The following is a 16,672-nucleotide window of genomic DNA, read 5'->3' on the forward strand; positions in this document are numbered from 1 at the left end:
CTCCTTCAACTCTTATCAACTTTAGTACATTTCAGGATTAAGTCCCAACCTGAGCATGCAACTCCTGCTGAACAACTTGTGCATCAATCTTTGGAATTGTGCGTGCATCATACAGACCACACAATGAGTGTATCAAGAGCAAGTATGGCATTAAGTGAGATACTGTGTGCAACTACAAAGGGCCAATGGAAATCATGCATATAAATTAATCTTTGATCTATTTTCCTGTTAGTGGAAGTAACCAAAAGAATAGGGTCAGTATTAAGAGTAGTTTTGTTTACTTTACATATTGGTTCTTACATATCACAATACCCCCTGCTCATTTAAAATTATCTAAGAAAAACAGATTTAAATTAAATAATTGGAAACAAGAATTATTTCAAGGTAAAAATGCCAACATAATTGAGAATACAATCCCTGATAGATTTCCTGGCTGATCCTTCCAATCTAGCATTACTAAAATTCTTGATAACCTTGCTAATGCTTTGCACAGTTTAAGACATTAGAAAACCCAAATATATTTTATATCTATTAATTTGTGAAAAACTATTAGTGTGAAAAATTGTGCTGGAGAAAAGCACTGATAGCTTTGGGCTCATAATTTATTTCAAACAAATACCACTCTTGCTCTACTGCTTAGCAAAGATGATAAGATCTAGTGCATCAGACCAATATCTGTCCATACTGCTAATGCTTTTGATTTTTTTTTCATATTGTTTAACAACTAACTCCCTAGCTGTGTGTATTTCATTTGCAATGTTCCAATCTTTGGTATCCTAAACCCCAGAGCCACCCTGGTGTTTAATAGAGGTATGCTGAGCAGTGCATGCCTAAGTTTTGTCTGAACAAACAAAGCATGTCTTTGTGATCATTAATGATCTTGCTTCCCAATGTACTAAAGAATGAGAATAAAAACAAGTAGCTTGTATTTTGTAGCTTAAAAGAATTAGGAATTCCCCCAGGCCAAATTTCCATGTGAATTGCCTGAATGTACGTGAAAATCAATGTAACTCAATAAACAACCTGATGTTTAACATATTATTAGAAGAGAATTCCACAAAGGACTTCTTTAAAATCAGAGAGATGGTTTTTTTGGCTGTTTAACATGTGCCAACTTGAAGAATGCAACCAGAAATAAAACATTTAGAGACAAACAGAAGTTCTCAGTAGAAGCTTGGAATATTCTTCACTTTACTGTCTCAAACGCTGCTCATGATTTCTGTAAAACCATAGCTCTTTAGATAGTTAGATAGATTATTGAGTTGGACAGCTTAGTTAATGCTTTTACCTACTTAAGGCTCCATTCATGCCTTTATGATTAATGTGCACGTCTCTCTCGTCATTTGGATCTAGTGTTGACACGACAGATGCAAAATATTGAGTGGATATATCTGTCCACATAATGATAGGAATTTGTGCGTGTGAACTTTGGGCGGCATTTGGCTAGTTGTGTATAGATGTCGATTTCTAAAGTATGTACAGTAGAACCCCATTTATTCGACCCTCCTTTATCTGGCTCTCCATATTAACTGCACAGCCACTAAGCATAGGTCCAGAAGCCTGCGATCTCTCCTGTGGCTGCTAGAAGGTGCTGAAGCCTCACATTTTTCCAGTCTCTGGATTATCTGAAATTTTAATTATTGGACCTGGCCCCAGTCCCAATTAGATCTGATAAACTGGGTTCCAGTATATTATGCTAGTATCTGGATGCTCAATAGCATATGAAATCGGGAGTAAAGGGATTTCCTACTTTTTCAATACATAAGGGAACTTGTAAGACTTTCACATACACAATGCAGACTAAGTATTCGGCCACCAAGGGAAGTGCTGAAGAAAAACCTGTTTGTGCCTAATATGTTGGAAATATTGTTCAAGAACAGTTCATCTATGTACAACTATAACCCAGGTAAAGCAGCCCAGGTCAGTGAGACCAACAGTAGAGTGATCTGCAGAGTAACTTCTGTTCGGCAAGTTAAAGCCACCTAAAGAAAGGCTTTATCTTACACTCCCATTTTTTCCTAAGATTGTTTTTAAAAAGAGAAGCAGCTCTCCTCCTACCTCTCTAATCACTTCTTTAGCATGTGCTTTGGTGGATCCTCCTCATCCCCTCTCCAACTTGCTGGAAGGGTTTCACAGGACTCTGTCCTTGTTGCCTCTCTCTACACCTTATTTGTGGGTAATCTCATCTGCAAACACCAATTCAACTACTATCTTTCTGCTGACAACTCCAGACTTCCTCCCCATTCTTCACCTGTTTCCTTCTGTCCAAACTAAAATCTCAGCCTGTGTCTCTGACATCTCCTCATTGATGTCTAGCAGTCAACAAAAACTGAACCTGTCTATGAAAAAGAGCTCTTAATCAGGCTTCTCCAGAAATCTCCCTCCTGTCTTTTTTAATCATGTGGACAAGACCACCATCCTGTCACTTAGGCCCATAACCTGTGTGTCCTCTTCAACCTGGATCACGTTGTAGGTCCTCACTACTAGCTTATGTCTAAATCTTGTTGACTCATTCTGTATAACAGCTCTGAGATATGGCTTTCCTCTCACCTACAAAACCTAACAAGTCTTGTCCAAGCTCTCATCATCTTGCCTGTCAATTAATGCAATATTTTGCATCCTTTTGTCTGGCCTTGAATAATGCAATCTTGCCTCAGTTATATCCATTAAGAGTTATTTACCAAAGATCATTTTCCAGGCCCATCAATTTTACCATCTCACCCCTCTTGCAGCCCTTCACTGGATTGCCCTTCTCTGTTGCATCAAACATAAGCTGCTCATCTTCACTTTCAAGGCCCTCAGTAGCCTCTCTCTTATTCATTATCGAGATGCCAACTCTCACCTATGTTCAGTCCATTATGTCTGCCTCCATCAGGAAATTATTAAATTTTCAAACAAGCACCTTTGTGCTCCATGCTACCCTCCCTGCTTGGGAAAAGCTTCCTATAAACATCTGCAAAGTGACCTCATCATCCTCTTTCGAAATCTCCTTAAAACTCTCCTTTGCCATTATGCCTATGAAAACCTTGACAACAGTTATCCCACAGGTGGGATTAGACTATTGCCTATCAAACTGAAAAATATTAATAGACTCATAGATTATAAAGCCAGTAAGGACCATTGTGATAATCTAATCTGACCTTCTGTATAACGCAGGCCCAATTGGACTTCCCCCAATTAATTCCTGCTTTAAATAGCTCTTATATTTTAGAAGAACAACCAATCTTGATTTAACATTTTCCTGTGATGGATAATCCACCACGACCCTTGGTAAATTGTTCCAATGGTTAATTACCTTCACTCTTAAAAATGCTCACCTTAATTCTTGTCTGAATTTGTCCAGCTTCAACTTCCAGCCACTGGATCATATTACACCTTTGTCTGCTAGATTGAAGAGCTCTTTATGATCAAATTTCTGTTTCTTATGTTTTCCAGTGTTGTTGTAGTCGTGGTGTTTATCGCTCTAGAACACTCCCATACCACCATCAACTTCCTGGACACCATGATCAATTTAAACAATGGAACCCTATAGACAGTATATTCAAGAAATCCCATGAATCATCACACTTCCCTCCACAGATCCAACAATCACACCAGACATACCAAGAAACCTGTTATCTACAGCCAGGCACTCGGATACAACAGAATATGCTCTGAAGAGGAAGTGTGGGATACTCACTTAAAACTACGTTCACTAAACAAGGACACTTTACCAGAGAACTACTGTAGACTGGAGCAGGCTACCCAAATATTGCAGGAGACCTCAGCTTCAATACAGAAAAAAAACCCACTGACTGCACACCCTTCGGTGTCACTACCATCCCACACTAGAATCCATATGGAGTATCATCCAACAATTACAACCCACATTTGATGGGGACCATATCCTGAAAGAAATCTTCCCTGAACCCTCTCTTCTGGCCTTCAAACAATGCCTCAACCTCACCAAGCTCATCAGAATCAAGCTCCCCATAGACCAGGATACACTAACTCAAAGTGGCACCAGACCCTGCCATAACAACAGATGTAAAAGCCTGCAGACATATCTCCACTACTACAATGTTCAATACCCTCACAACACACCTTTCAAGATCCATGGGTCCTACAGACATTTATCACAACATGTGGCGTACCATACCAGTGCATCAAATGCCCCAACAATTACGTTGGTGAAATGAACTCACACCAAAAAATGATAAAAAGACAAAAACACTGCATCACTTATGGGCAAACATTTTTCACTAAGCATCACTCCATATCTGATCTCTCAGACTTCCATCTTGTTTTGTTCTGTGTTTGTACAGTGCCTAGCACAATGGGGTCCTGGTCCATGACTTAGGGCTCCTAAGTGCTATGGTAATACAAGTAAATAATAGTATCACTTGCTTTTCTGTGACAACATTTCTTCCCCTTTTTCTAATTCCTCTGCCCTTTTTGATATATATATGCACAAATCCCCGCATTTACTCACTGCCAACAGATGCCTGTCAAATTCTGTGCAATGGAAAAGTATACATCCAAAGGCAAAATGTGGCCTTTGGTAAGTTTCTGGAGAGACACATTAATTAAATTCTGGGAAAGAGAATGATCTTTCATATAATTTGAAGGAAAGGGTCACACAATTTGCTTTTTGTCTATGTTATATGGAATATACAGGGCGTAAATAATTCAATGACAAAAGCACAGGAGTTAACAACATAAGAAAGGCCATACTGGATCAGACCAAAGGTCCATCCAGCCCAGTATTCTGTCTTCTGACAGTGGCCAATGCCAGGTGCCCCAGAGGGAGTGAACCTAACAGGTAATCATCAAGTGATCTCTAGCCTGCCATCCATCTCCATCCTCTGACAAACAGAGGCTAGGGACACCATTTCTTACCCATCCTGGCTAATAGCCATTAATGGACTTAATGAATTTATCTAGTTCTCTTTTAAACCCTGTTATAGTCCTAGCCCTCATAACCTCCTCAGGCAAGGAGTTCCAGATGTTGACAGTGCGCTGTGTGAAGAACTTCCTTTTATTAGTTTTAAACCTTTTGCCCATTAATTTCATTTGCTAGCCCCTAGTTCTTATATTATGGGAACAAGTAAATAACTTTTCCTTATTCACTTTCTCCACACCACTCATGATTTTATATACCTCTATCATATCCCCCCCTTCGTCTCCTGTTTTCCAAGCTGAAAAGTCCTAACCTCTTTAATCTCTCCTCATATGGGACCTGTTCCAAACCCCTAATCATTTTAGTTTTCATAGATTCATAGATTCTAGGGTCAGAAGGGACCAATGTGATCATCTAGTCTGACCCCCTGCACAATGCAGGCCACAGAACCCTACCCATCCACTACTATAACAAACCCCTAACCTATGCCTGAGTTATTGAAGTCTTCAAATTGTGGTTTGAAGACCTCAAGCTGCAGAGAATCCACCAGCAAGAGACCCATGCCCCACGCTGCAGGGGAAGGCGAAAAACCTCCAGGGCCTCTGCCAATCTGCCCCGGAGGAAAATTCCTTCCCGACCCCATATATGGCGATCAGCTAAACCCTGAGCATGTGGGCAAGACTCACCAGCCAGCACTCAGAAAAGAATTCTCTGCAGTAACTCAGATCCCATCCCATCCAACATCTCATCACCAACCACTGGGCATACTTATCTGGCAATAATCAAAGATCAATTGCCAAAATTAGGCTCTCCCATCATACCATCCCTTCCATAAATTTATCAACCTTAATCTTAAAGCCAGATATGTCTTTTGCCCCCACTACTCCCCTTGGAAGGCTGTTCCAGAACTTCACTCCTCAAATTGTTAGAAACCTTCGTCTAATTTCAAGTCTAAACTTCCTAGTGTCCAGTTTATACCCATTCGTTCTAGTATCTACATTGGTACTAAGCTTAAATAATTCCTCTCCCTCCCTAATATTAATCCCTCTGATATATTTATAAAGAGCAAGCATATCCCCCCTCAGCCTTCTTTTGGCTAGACTAAACAAGCCAAGCTCTTTGAGTCTCCTTTCATATGACAGGTTTTCCATTCCTCGGATCATCCTAGTAGCCCGTCTCTGAACCTGTTCCAGTTTGAACTCATCCTTCTTAAACATGGGAGACCAGAACTGCACACAGTATTCCAGGTGGGGTCTCACCAGCGCCTTATATAACGGTAATAACACCTCCTTATCTTTGCTGGAAATACCTCGCATGATGCATCCTAAAACCGCATTAGCTTTTTTAACGGCCATATCACATTGGCGGCTCATAGTCATGGATTGTGATCAACCAATATCCCAAGGTCCTTCTCTTCCTCTGTTGCTTCCAATTGATGCGTCCCCAATGTATATCTAAAGTTCTTATTATTAATCCCTAAGCGCATGACCTTGCACTTTTCACTATTAAATTTCATCCTATTACTATTACTCCAGTTTACAAGGTCATCCAGATCTTCCTGTATAATATCCCGGTCCTTCTCCGTGTTAGCAATACCCCCCAGCTTTGTGTCATCCGCAAACTTTATTAGCACATTCCCGCTTTTTGTGCCAAGGTCAGTAATAAAAAGGTTAAATAAGATTGGTCCCAGAACGGATCCTTGAGGAACACCACTAGTAATCTCCTTCCAGCCTGACAATTCACCCTTCAGTAGGACCCGTTGTAGTCTCCCCTTTAACCAGTTCCTTATCCATCTTTCAATTCTCATATTGATCCCCATCTTCTCCAATTTGACTAATAATTCCGCATGTGGAACCGTGTCAAATGCCTTACTGAAATCGAGGTAAATTAGGTCTACTGCATTTCCTTTGTCTAAATAGTCTGTCACCTTCTCAAAGAAAGAGATCAGGTTGGTTTGGCACGATCTACCTTTAGTAAAACCATGTTGTACTTTGTCCCAATTACCATTGACCTCAATGTCCTTAACTACTTTCTCCTTCAAAATTTTTTCCAAGACCTTACATACTACAGATGTCAAACTAACAGGCCTATAGTTACTCGGATCACTCTTTCTCCCTTTCTTAAAGATAGGAACTACGTTAGCAATTCTCCAGTCGTATGGTACAACCCCTGAGTTTACTGATCATTAAAAATTCTCGCTAATGGGCTTGCAATTTCATGCGCCAGTTCCTTTAATATTCTCAGATGAAGATTGTCCGGGCCCTCCGATTTTGTCCCATTAAGCTGTTCAAGTACGGATATTACCAGATGTGGTAATATCCACCTCCATATCCTCATTCCTGTTTGTCATCCTTCTATTACCCCTAAGCTCCCCATTAGCCTTATTAAAGACTGAGGCAAAGTACTTATTTAGATATTGGGCCTTGCCTAGATTATCCTTAACCTCCTTTCCATCCTCAGTGAGTAGCGGTCCCACTACTTCTTTCTTTGTTTTCTTCTTATTTATATGGCTATAGAACCTTTTACTATTGGCTTTAATTCCCTTTGCAAGGTTCAACTCTACATGGCTTTTAGCCTTTCTCACTTTATCCCTACATGTTCTGACCTCACTAAGTTAGCTTTCCTTGCTAATCCCACCCTTCTTCCACTCCTTGTAGGCTTTCTGCTTTTTCTTAATCACCTCTCTGAGATGCTTGTTCATCCAGCTTGGTCTACAACTCCTGCCTATGTTTTTTTTCCCCTTTCTTGGGATGCAGGCTTCCGATAGTTTCTGCAGCTGCGACTTAAAGTAATTCCAGGCCTCTTCCGCATTTAGATCCACAAGTTCTTCAGTCCAATCCACTTCCCTAACTAATTTCCTTAATTCTTTAAAGTTAGCCCTTTTGAAATCAAAAACCCTAGTCCCAGATCTATTTTTGTTTATCCTTCCATCTAGTTTGAACTGAATTAGCTCATGATCACTCGAACCAAGGTTGTCCCCTACAACCATTTCTTCTATGAGGTCTTCACTGCTCACCAAAACCAAATCTAAAATGGCATCCCATCTTGTCGGTTCTTCAACTACTTGGTGAAGGAATCCATCAGCTATCACATCCAGAAAAATCTGAGCCTTACTATTCTTGCTAGCATTTGTCCTCCAGTCTATATCTGGGAAGTTGAAGTCTCCCATGATCACACATTTCCCATTAGTGTTTACATCCTTAAAAACATTAAAGAGGTCTCTATCTATATCCAAATCAGATCCCAGCGGTCTGTAGCACACCCAAGCACTATCTCAGGGGAGGCTCTAGTAGCTTTCTTTCCCAGTGTGATTTTTGACCAGACAAACTCTGTCTTGTCCATTCCATCACTTCTTATTTCTTTACAGTTAACCTCCTCATTGATGTACAATGCTACTCCACTACCTTTGCCTTTATTTCTATCTTTCCTAAACAGCACATAGCCTTCAATACCTGTACTCCAGTCATGACTACTATTCCACCACGTTTCCGTTATTCCTGTAATATCCGGTTTCACTTCCTGCAACAGTAGCTCTAGTTCCTCCATTTTGTTCCCTAGGCTCCTCGCATTAGCGTACAGACATCTTAATTTTTGCCGTTTGGCTTCACTCACATTCTGTACCCTGTGAAGCACAGACATTCTACCACCACCATCACCTGTTAGTCTGTTATCTACACTACCCTTCCTCCTTATGCCAATTCTTCTGTCCACGGCTGTATCCCCTCTTACTTTGTTTACTTCCCTCTCAAGGTTAAATTCGAGCGTGGAGATCTTCCGGACATCTCCCAACCACCTCCCCAAATTTCTAGTTTAAAGCTCTCTTAATCAGGTCGGCGAGCCTCCATCCTAGAAGTCTATTTCCCTCCTTGCTCAGGTGAAGTCCATCCCGAGAGAACAGTCTTCTGTCCGTAAATGCTTCCCAATGGCCGTACATCCCAAAGCCCTCCTTATAGCAGTTGCCCTTTTCTGAACTTTTTTGAGATGAGGGGACGGGGGCGTACCATGGATTTATATAAGGGCAATAAGATATTTTCCATCTTATTCTCTATCCCCTTTTTAATGATTCTTAACATCCTATTGCTTTTTAGACTGCCACTGCACGCTGCGTGGACGTCTGCAGAAAACTATCCACGATGACTCCAAGATCTCTTTCTCGATTAGTTGCAGCTAAATTAGCCCCCATCATATTGTATGTATAGTTGGGGTTATTTTTTCCAATGTGCATTATCCACATTAAATTTATCCACATTAAATTTCATTTGCCATTTTGTTGCCCAATCACTTAGTTTTGTGAGATCTTTTTGAAGTTCTTCACAGTCTGCTTTGGTCTTAACTATCTTGAGCAGTTTAGTATCATCTGCAAACTTTGCCATCTCACTGTTTACCCCTTTCTCCAGATCATTTATGAATAAGTTGAATAAGATTGGTTTCTAAAGGATAGAACATTTTTGATCATGGAAACATACAGAGATTAATGAAGACTGCTTCTTTTGAATTTGTCATTTCAAAGTGCTTTGAAATGTAATATTATTTGCTTAGCAAATATCTTGTACAACTGTAAAGTAGAAATTCATTATGTCAACAAAAAGGATAATGGGGGGCAGTTAGATCTCTTTACCACCTTGGTAAGTGTTTTTTTTTTTGGGGGGGGGGGCGCTCAGGTTAGGGTAAGCTTCTTAGGCTTTCTTCTAAGTAAAGGGGGAAAAAAGGTGGCATTGTTTTCCAAAATATGTGTTACTATCACATAAAAATAAAAAAAGCATACATCAGAAGACTTATTTACAGATTTAAAAAATATGCAAGCTTCTCCTCTACAGGAGGCAGCTACAGGAAACAACTGAAAGTGAAATTCTTGCACCTCCCATTTGTGGCAAACAAGCTGTAAAGGATTGATGAGCCATTATTTAATCATTTCCTTTCTTAAAACATTAATTCCTTTACACAGCCTGACAAGTGCAAATATTCTGTTTGAAGAAACAAGCTTCAAAGTGTTAAATTTCTGATGCACAAAAGACCAAGAATTCTAGCTTTTTGAGTTTTGTATTGAAGACAGATATTAAAGCACAGCTAGCCTACCAATAGTACAGTGCTCTCCATTCCATCCCTGGCTACATTCACACTTCCCATCTTTACAGGTTCCATGTTCAGCACAGCGAGGGTGGCAGGCTCTTTGATTGCAGGCTGGTCCGGTCCAACCTTCTTCGCAACGACATGTTCCACCCATGCAAACACCATGAGAGCCACAGTCCACAGAACAAATTTCTGTATTTAAAAGGATGAATGGGAGAAAAAGAGAGAAAGAATGAGAGAACACACATTAATTAGCAGAGTTACATTTTAATTCAACGTATGAAGGAGAAAAGCAAAATCTTTGAAAATTAAATCAAAGGAATTGACAGCTAAAAGCATTTTCAGGTAGGACCCAAGAGAATATGGAATATGGAATTTTATCTCTGCTAATGATTAATTAGTTACCCAGTAGACTTAGTAATGCCTAAGAGTCCACAGCTCTTCTGTCAGTTAGCTCTGAGTAATTTCCAATTATATTTTTTGTGAGCACATATTTCTTAAGAGTTACCTTTTGTAGCTTAGATTATATGTATTTAAACCCATTAGAATTTACTGCATAGTTTTAGTGACTAAATGTACCACACGTACCTTATGGGTCATTTACATTATAGGCAAAAATTTACAATTGAACAACAGTTCAATTTAGCAAAGGGGCTTTTTTCCTTGCCCCCAGGTTTCTTTCAAATTTGAAATGTGCCATCTCTGACATATTTTTTCATTAAAAAGAATCAGCCTCAGTGAGACACATTAGTGCATTGCTGACATACTGACATGTCTGTTAAATATAAGATTTTTTTAAACTTTCTGTAAATTTATAGCAATGACAGCTTTAGGCAGTCTGGTTTAAAAACAGAAAGACTATTAAAAATAAATCAACAAAAGCATTCAACTCACCTACACTAACAAGGTTTTATAACTAGTAGAATAATTGAAAAGAACATTAAGGCCTAAGTTATTCATAGGTCAAAAAATATATCTTACATCTCAAAACTAATACAAGATGATAATTCAGGTTGTTATAGTTTGCATTTATCTTTTTTCTTTATTCAGTCAGTCTTTGGAAAACTTCATTTGTGTGAAGCTGACTACAGAAAAAAAAAAGCCTGAGGGATGTTTTTTAGTCTCTTAGAATACAGTTAGTCACAATCATATGCTGGTTCATAAGATTATTATATTTATTTTGGGATTCCTTGTAAAAGACAGCAAACCACCCTAATAAGAAAGAACTGAAATTATTTCTGACTGCAATAAAAGGAGAGCTCATAAAAGAGGATGAAAGGTTATACATATGGGCTTTGTTTCTAGTTTTTCAGTCAGTAGTATTTTCCCCCCAATAGATTATAATTCTCTGCCTCAAAGTGCTATAAAACATTCCACACAGCATCAAGTTGTGATGGCACTTCTTATGAACAATAGTGCAGAATGTTTACTGGGCAAGAGAGCTGGGTTGTTTTTCCCACACAACATTTTCTATCTACTTTGAATTAAATTTTTGATTAAAAGATCTGAGATGGTCTGATTAACTTCAGAGTCACAGAACATCAACCCAGCTGCAGGAGAGGGAGAGGTTTATTTCAGAGGTTCCCTCTTTTCTCTTCAATCTAATCAATTTTTCATTAGGGTGAAGGTGTTTATCAGCTTTGAGCACACTAGCTTTGAGCAAGGTGTGTCAATCTTTGTAATGAACTTATTAATTAGAGTTAATTTAACTGAAGTGGAATTGAAGGGCTAATTAATGGACAAACTGCTGATGAAGATAGAGGAAAGCTCTGTTGATTTCAACGCTGTAAGCCGTCTGATGGATAACTCATTTTTCTCCCTTTAGCAGCTTAACAAAATGTTTCTTTATGAGTAAGATTTACTTATTTATTGACTTTAAATATCTGAAGGTCATTTTGTACAACTTCAGTAGGGGTTCTTTACGTTTTATTGCAAAAACTAATTAATATTTCATAAGTCTGAAGTAACTGAAATATCTGAATATACATGAAACAGAATACTTTTATACATTTCAATTATCAACTACTTTTTGAAACATGAGCACAGATAGTGAATGACTAGAACTAACATGAAGTGTGTAAAGATGGATGCCATTAGAAGACGTGTACAATCTGTATTTTCTTTGAACCATATAGCAGACTTTCCACAAACAGTCATATTTATAAGAACCTAAGTACATGGGTGCCATACCAGATGAGCTCAGAAAGCTTTCTGTGCACTATAGACATTCAAAAACAAAAACAAAATTAGCAGAATAGAATCATAGGGTTGGAAGGGACCTCAGGAGGTCATCTAGTCCAACCCCCTGCTCAAGGCAGGACCAATCCACAGATTTTTACTCCAGTTCCCCAAATGGCCCCCTCAAGGATGCCTAAAAACTGAAAGTAATATGGAACATTAAATATGGGAAAATACTCCCCTTCTACAGTTTTCTCACTCTGTTGCCTACCTATTCCTGAGCTACCAATGACTTTCAAGGACTATTGATCAATATCATAGATATCAGACACAAACTGCATTTCAAAATGGCAGTTATTTACAGAGAATTGATTAAATATCATTTATAATTTGATATAAAACCACTACTCCTCAAGCAGGCCACATGTTCAGGTGTCATGAAGAGCATCAATTACTTTGTTAGACTATCATGCTTTTTTTTTGGCAAAACGCATCTGACAGTTAGAAATGACCACTGGTAATTTTTCCCAAAATTTGGCACAAAAAGGTTGCTCTCAGACTGAGACTAAAATTCAGATTCTAATATAAATTATAGTAATTCCATATTTTAATCTGAATTTATACCAATGTATCCAAAAATAAGCAACTGGCCTTAAATGTGCTAAGTTTTGCCCTTGAAGAAAGCTTTATCTGTTAGAACTGTTGGCCCATTCATGCAGTCCTTATTCAGGCAAAATTTCCAATAACTTCAGTTGGAGTTTTGCCTGAACAAGAACTACAGGATTGGCCCCTCCAAGGAGCTAAAAATAGATTTTTCAAATGGAAATATTTCCGGATGCGTCATTAACACAGTTCTAAATATGTAGATGAATATCTCAGTATAGATCTTAAATTCAGAAAGTACATATAACATTTTGTTCTTTTCTTTGAACCGCCAGCAAAAAATGCGTTCATTTTTTGAGTGAAGAAAGTGTTTGATTTTCAAATATTTACACATGGTCATTTGTTCTGAATGTTTCACTCATGATTTATGGCCTAATCCTGCTCCCACTACAGTCTATAGAAAGACTTAGCTTCAATGGCAGCTGGATCAGGTTCTTACACAATAATGAAAGATTATGTATTAATTTAAAATATATTAGAGCTTTACACATAAGGAATGTTTTTAATCCTTACCATTTGAGCAATCTGCACCTGTCCAATTAGGGTCACAAGTGCAGGTACCACTTTCTTGAAGGTACGTCCCATGACCAGAGCACTGGTCTGGACACATTGTCTTCAGTATTTCACAGTTGCTACCACCCCATCCTGGATTACAGTGGCACTCTCCATGGATACACACACCATGACTGGAACAGGCTGGGTCTAAGCAATCAGCTGGAGAAAAAAGAAAAAGATAATCTTTAATATGTTGTTATTAACAATTACAATAGCAATTATTATCATCCGATGATTTTAAGCACTTTCTGAATTAGTTAAAAAAACTCCTGTGAGGTAAACAGTACTACACTCATTTAACAACAATCAGTAAACTGAGATACGAGGCGATGAGGCAAATCACAATGTTACGTACCGAATCAGTGGAAGAACAGAGAGTAGAACTCACGAGTCCTAAGGTGGCTCCTAGCCCACTTGCTTTAATCACAAGATAACAAGCGCTATCTGATCAAATAACTAAAAAAAAATCAATATAAACTAATAGAGTGCAACTTCTAATCCATTTTTGCTAGCATATTGGTAATTTTCTTTGTAGTACATTAGATGATCAAAAGTAATTGTAAGGATCCATGTACACATGTGTAACTGGTTTAATGACATCCTGGGGATAACAGACATAAACCTCAAAGTCATTGATGTAACTGAGACTCTTGCAAGGATTTGTAATTTTCCTGAATTACACCAAGATTCACTTGAGTTTTCAGGCTTTTGCTCTCTGTTCTCCTAATCACAGAGTAACAAAATCTTGTATTCTCTATAACAAGCAGTATCAACTGACCTAATCCACTACTACTGAGTTCTGACAGCTCTATAGGACCCTCAACCTGTCTGAGAAATAAATGAGTTGGGTATTCTCTGTCCTTCTTAATTCACTTTAATGTGCTTTAGATGACGAGATTTAATTTGACTCAATAAAACTTTACACTTGTAGGGTCAATGATCTGAAAATTTAATTCCAGAGACTTAATTGCATTACTTTGTATGTAGAGATCAATAAAATCTATTTGATTGAGGAAGGGAAATGGTGCTTTTTTCTCCTAAAAAAATAAATAGAAAATGAACTCCATTTTACAGCACACCAGAATGAATACACATGCATCTCTAAAATACCAAAAAAAATTGCATAATTTTTCAGTGTGATGCATTTGAATGAGCATTTTCAACTGTAAGTCTTTATCAAAATGTTGGTGGGAAAGACCATACGCAATAGAGTAACAATTTCTTCTACAATGTGAAAAAAATCACTATGTCCTTCTGTGTTCTAACAATCATCTTTTCTTGTGTTTTCTCTTAGCTGATGTCAGACAGATAAAATAAACCTATTTTTAACATGCTGAAATTATTAGACAAAACCTGCTCAAAGCAAAATATCTAGCAAACAGGATGTTTTAGAATGCTTGATATAAGGTGAACAATTTGCCAGCACATGGCTTTACTGGGCCAGATTTTCATTTGGTGCAAATTGACATGGCTCCAGTGAAATCAATAGTGCTATGCTGACTTATACCAGCTGAAAAATCTGACCCACTAGGTTGTAACTGGACATTTTAGAAACATTACTGTAGATGCTTGGGTAAATATTTACTTCTTTACCTTCTTCACAGTCTTCTCCTTTGTACCCAGAGTTGCATGCACAAGAGCCCATGATACAGATCCCACGGCCCCCACATTGAGGATCAATACACTGGGTGGTAGGCACATCACACTCTGTACCCTTCCAACCGCTGAAACAGAGACAGCGCCCTTTGGAATACTGCCCATTGCCACTACACAATACTGGGCAGGCTGCTGTGAAATAAAACATGACAGAAGAATTAACAAAACTCTTTTCAAGCAAGCTTTGGGAAAAAAAGAGGAACATGTATGTAACAAGTTGCATGCCAGTTTCTTTTCCTTGGTAGATTAGTAATGACTTGTCTTTATGCAGTTTATTTTAACTTAAGAAAAGAATTCGGTTCAGATACCTCTTGAACAATCAGGGCCCAGAAATCCAGGAAAACAATGGCATGATCCAGAAACACACTCTCCGTTTCCATGGCAATTTCGGGGGCATTCCACTACAGACTCTGAAAAAAAGAATAAGGAAAAAAATTCATAGAGACTCCCACCATAGTACTAAACTAGAACAGAAGGTGTCTATCCTCTAATTCTAAACCACTAATGACTGACAGCAAATTAAGGTACTTGCAGAAGCATGTATGTCACTTTGTTTAGTGATTGTATGAAAGTAAATAGTGGCTAATTTCCTGTAATTAATGCTTGTGGTATCCTATTACATTCTGTTATAACAAGTAGCTCAAGATTTAAACAGTAAAATGATAGTTACTTTATGCTCATAATACAGCCATTTCAAAAAAGCATCTTCCTTTGTGAACTATACATTATGGGAGGCTTTCATACTTCAATTACTAAACAATTGAAATACATTTCTATATCTTTTGTTATGTAATGAAGAAAACATAATAAATTCAACATTCATGAAAACAACCCAGAGTATTTAACTCTGAAAACTCATCTCTATTTTTAACAGAATGCTTAGATTGCAGCTTTTGGTGAAAACTTTGAAGATTGTGCTTACCTATAACAATGGTATTAAAAGACACCTGCTCTGCATTTTTCCCATCATTATAAAAAGCCAGATGCCAGATTCCAGAATCCAAATACTGGATAAAACCAGCCTCATGGAGACTGATAGACCTTGTCTGTCGGCCTGCTCTCTCTGACTCAAGTAGGTTGCGCTGTTCTCTTGCGATCAACCTGCTACCATCGAGGAGTTCCACAAAGTCATACTACAAGGGAGGAATGTGCAAAGGGTTTATTATTCACTTATTCTTCTTTTTAGTTACCATTTTCATATTTTTTCTATAATTTAGCAGTTATGAAATGTGCCAGCCCCAGAGACTGCAGTTCCATATTCCTTCACAGAACAAATAGTACAGAGAGTGGCAGTGCAAGCTTTCCCACAATATAATGTAATATGCTTTCAGCTTGACCTGGAGAGATCCCTTCTAGAACAGAGGAGATAAGATCTCAGGCTATGTCTACGTGGCTCCATAATTCGACTATGGGGGTGTGAACTGAAACATGCACTAGCATGTGGCGTTGTAACTCCCCCAGGTAGATGCTTGCTGGCATGAACTAAACCAGTGGTTCTCAAACTTTTGTTCTGGTGACTCCTTTCACATAGCAAGCCTCTGAGTGTGAACCCTCTCCCCAATAAATTAAAACCTCATTTTTTATATTTAATACTATTACAAATGCTGGAGGCAAAGCAGGGTTTGGGCTGGAGGCTGACAGCTCAGGACCCACCATGTAATAATCTTGCAA

At 38.4% G+C, this 16,672-nt stretch overlaps 1 protein-coding gene across 15 annotated transcripts in view; it reads right to left on the minus strand.

The window, feature by feature from the left end:
• TENM3 (teneurin transmembrane protein 3) overlaps positions 1–16,672 on the minus strand; it is a 2,266,571-nt gene that overhangs the window by 110,914 nt on the left and 2,138,985 nt on the right. For all 15 annotated transcript variants that reach the window (XM_030563289.1, XM_030563287.1, XM_030563282.1 and 12 more), the window contains 5 exons: positions 15,924–16,134; positions 15,310–15,411; positions 14,939–15,133; positions 13,304–13,504; positions 9,956–10,141 (listed from right to left, as the gene is read on the minus strand). In XM_030563289.1, the coding sequence (XP_030419149.1) occupies positions 9,956–10,141; positions 13,304–13,504; positions 14,939–15,133; positions 15,310–15,411; positions 15,924–16,134 (895 nt within the window). The remainder of the gene's footprint in view (positions 1–9,955; positions 10,142–13,303; positions 13,505–14,938; positions 15,134–15,309; positions 15,412–15,923; positions 16,135–16,672) is intronic.

This window comes from Gopherus evgoodei, chromosome 5, assembly GCF_007399415.2.
Source record: "Gopherus evgoodei ecotype Sinaloan lineage chromosome 5, rGopEvg1_v1.p, whole genome shotgun sequence".
Taxonomy (NCBI): domain Eukaryota; kingdom Metazoa; phylum Chordata; order Testudines; family Testudinidae; genus Gopherus; species Gopherus evgoodei.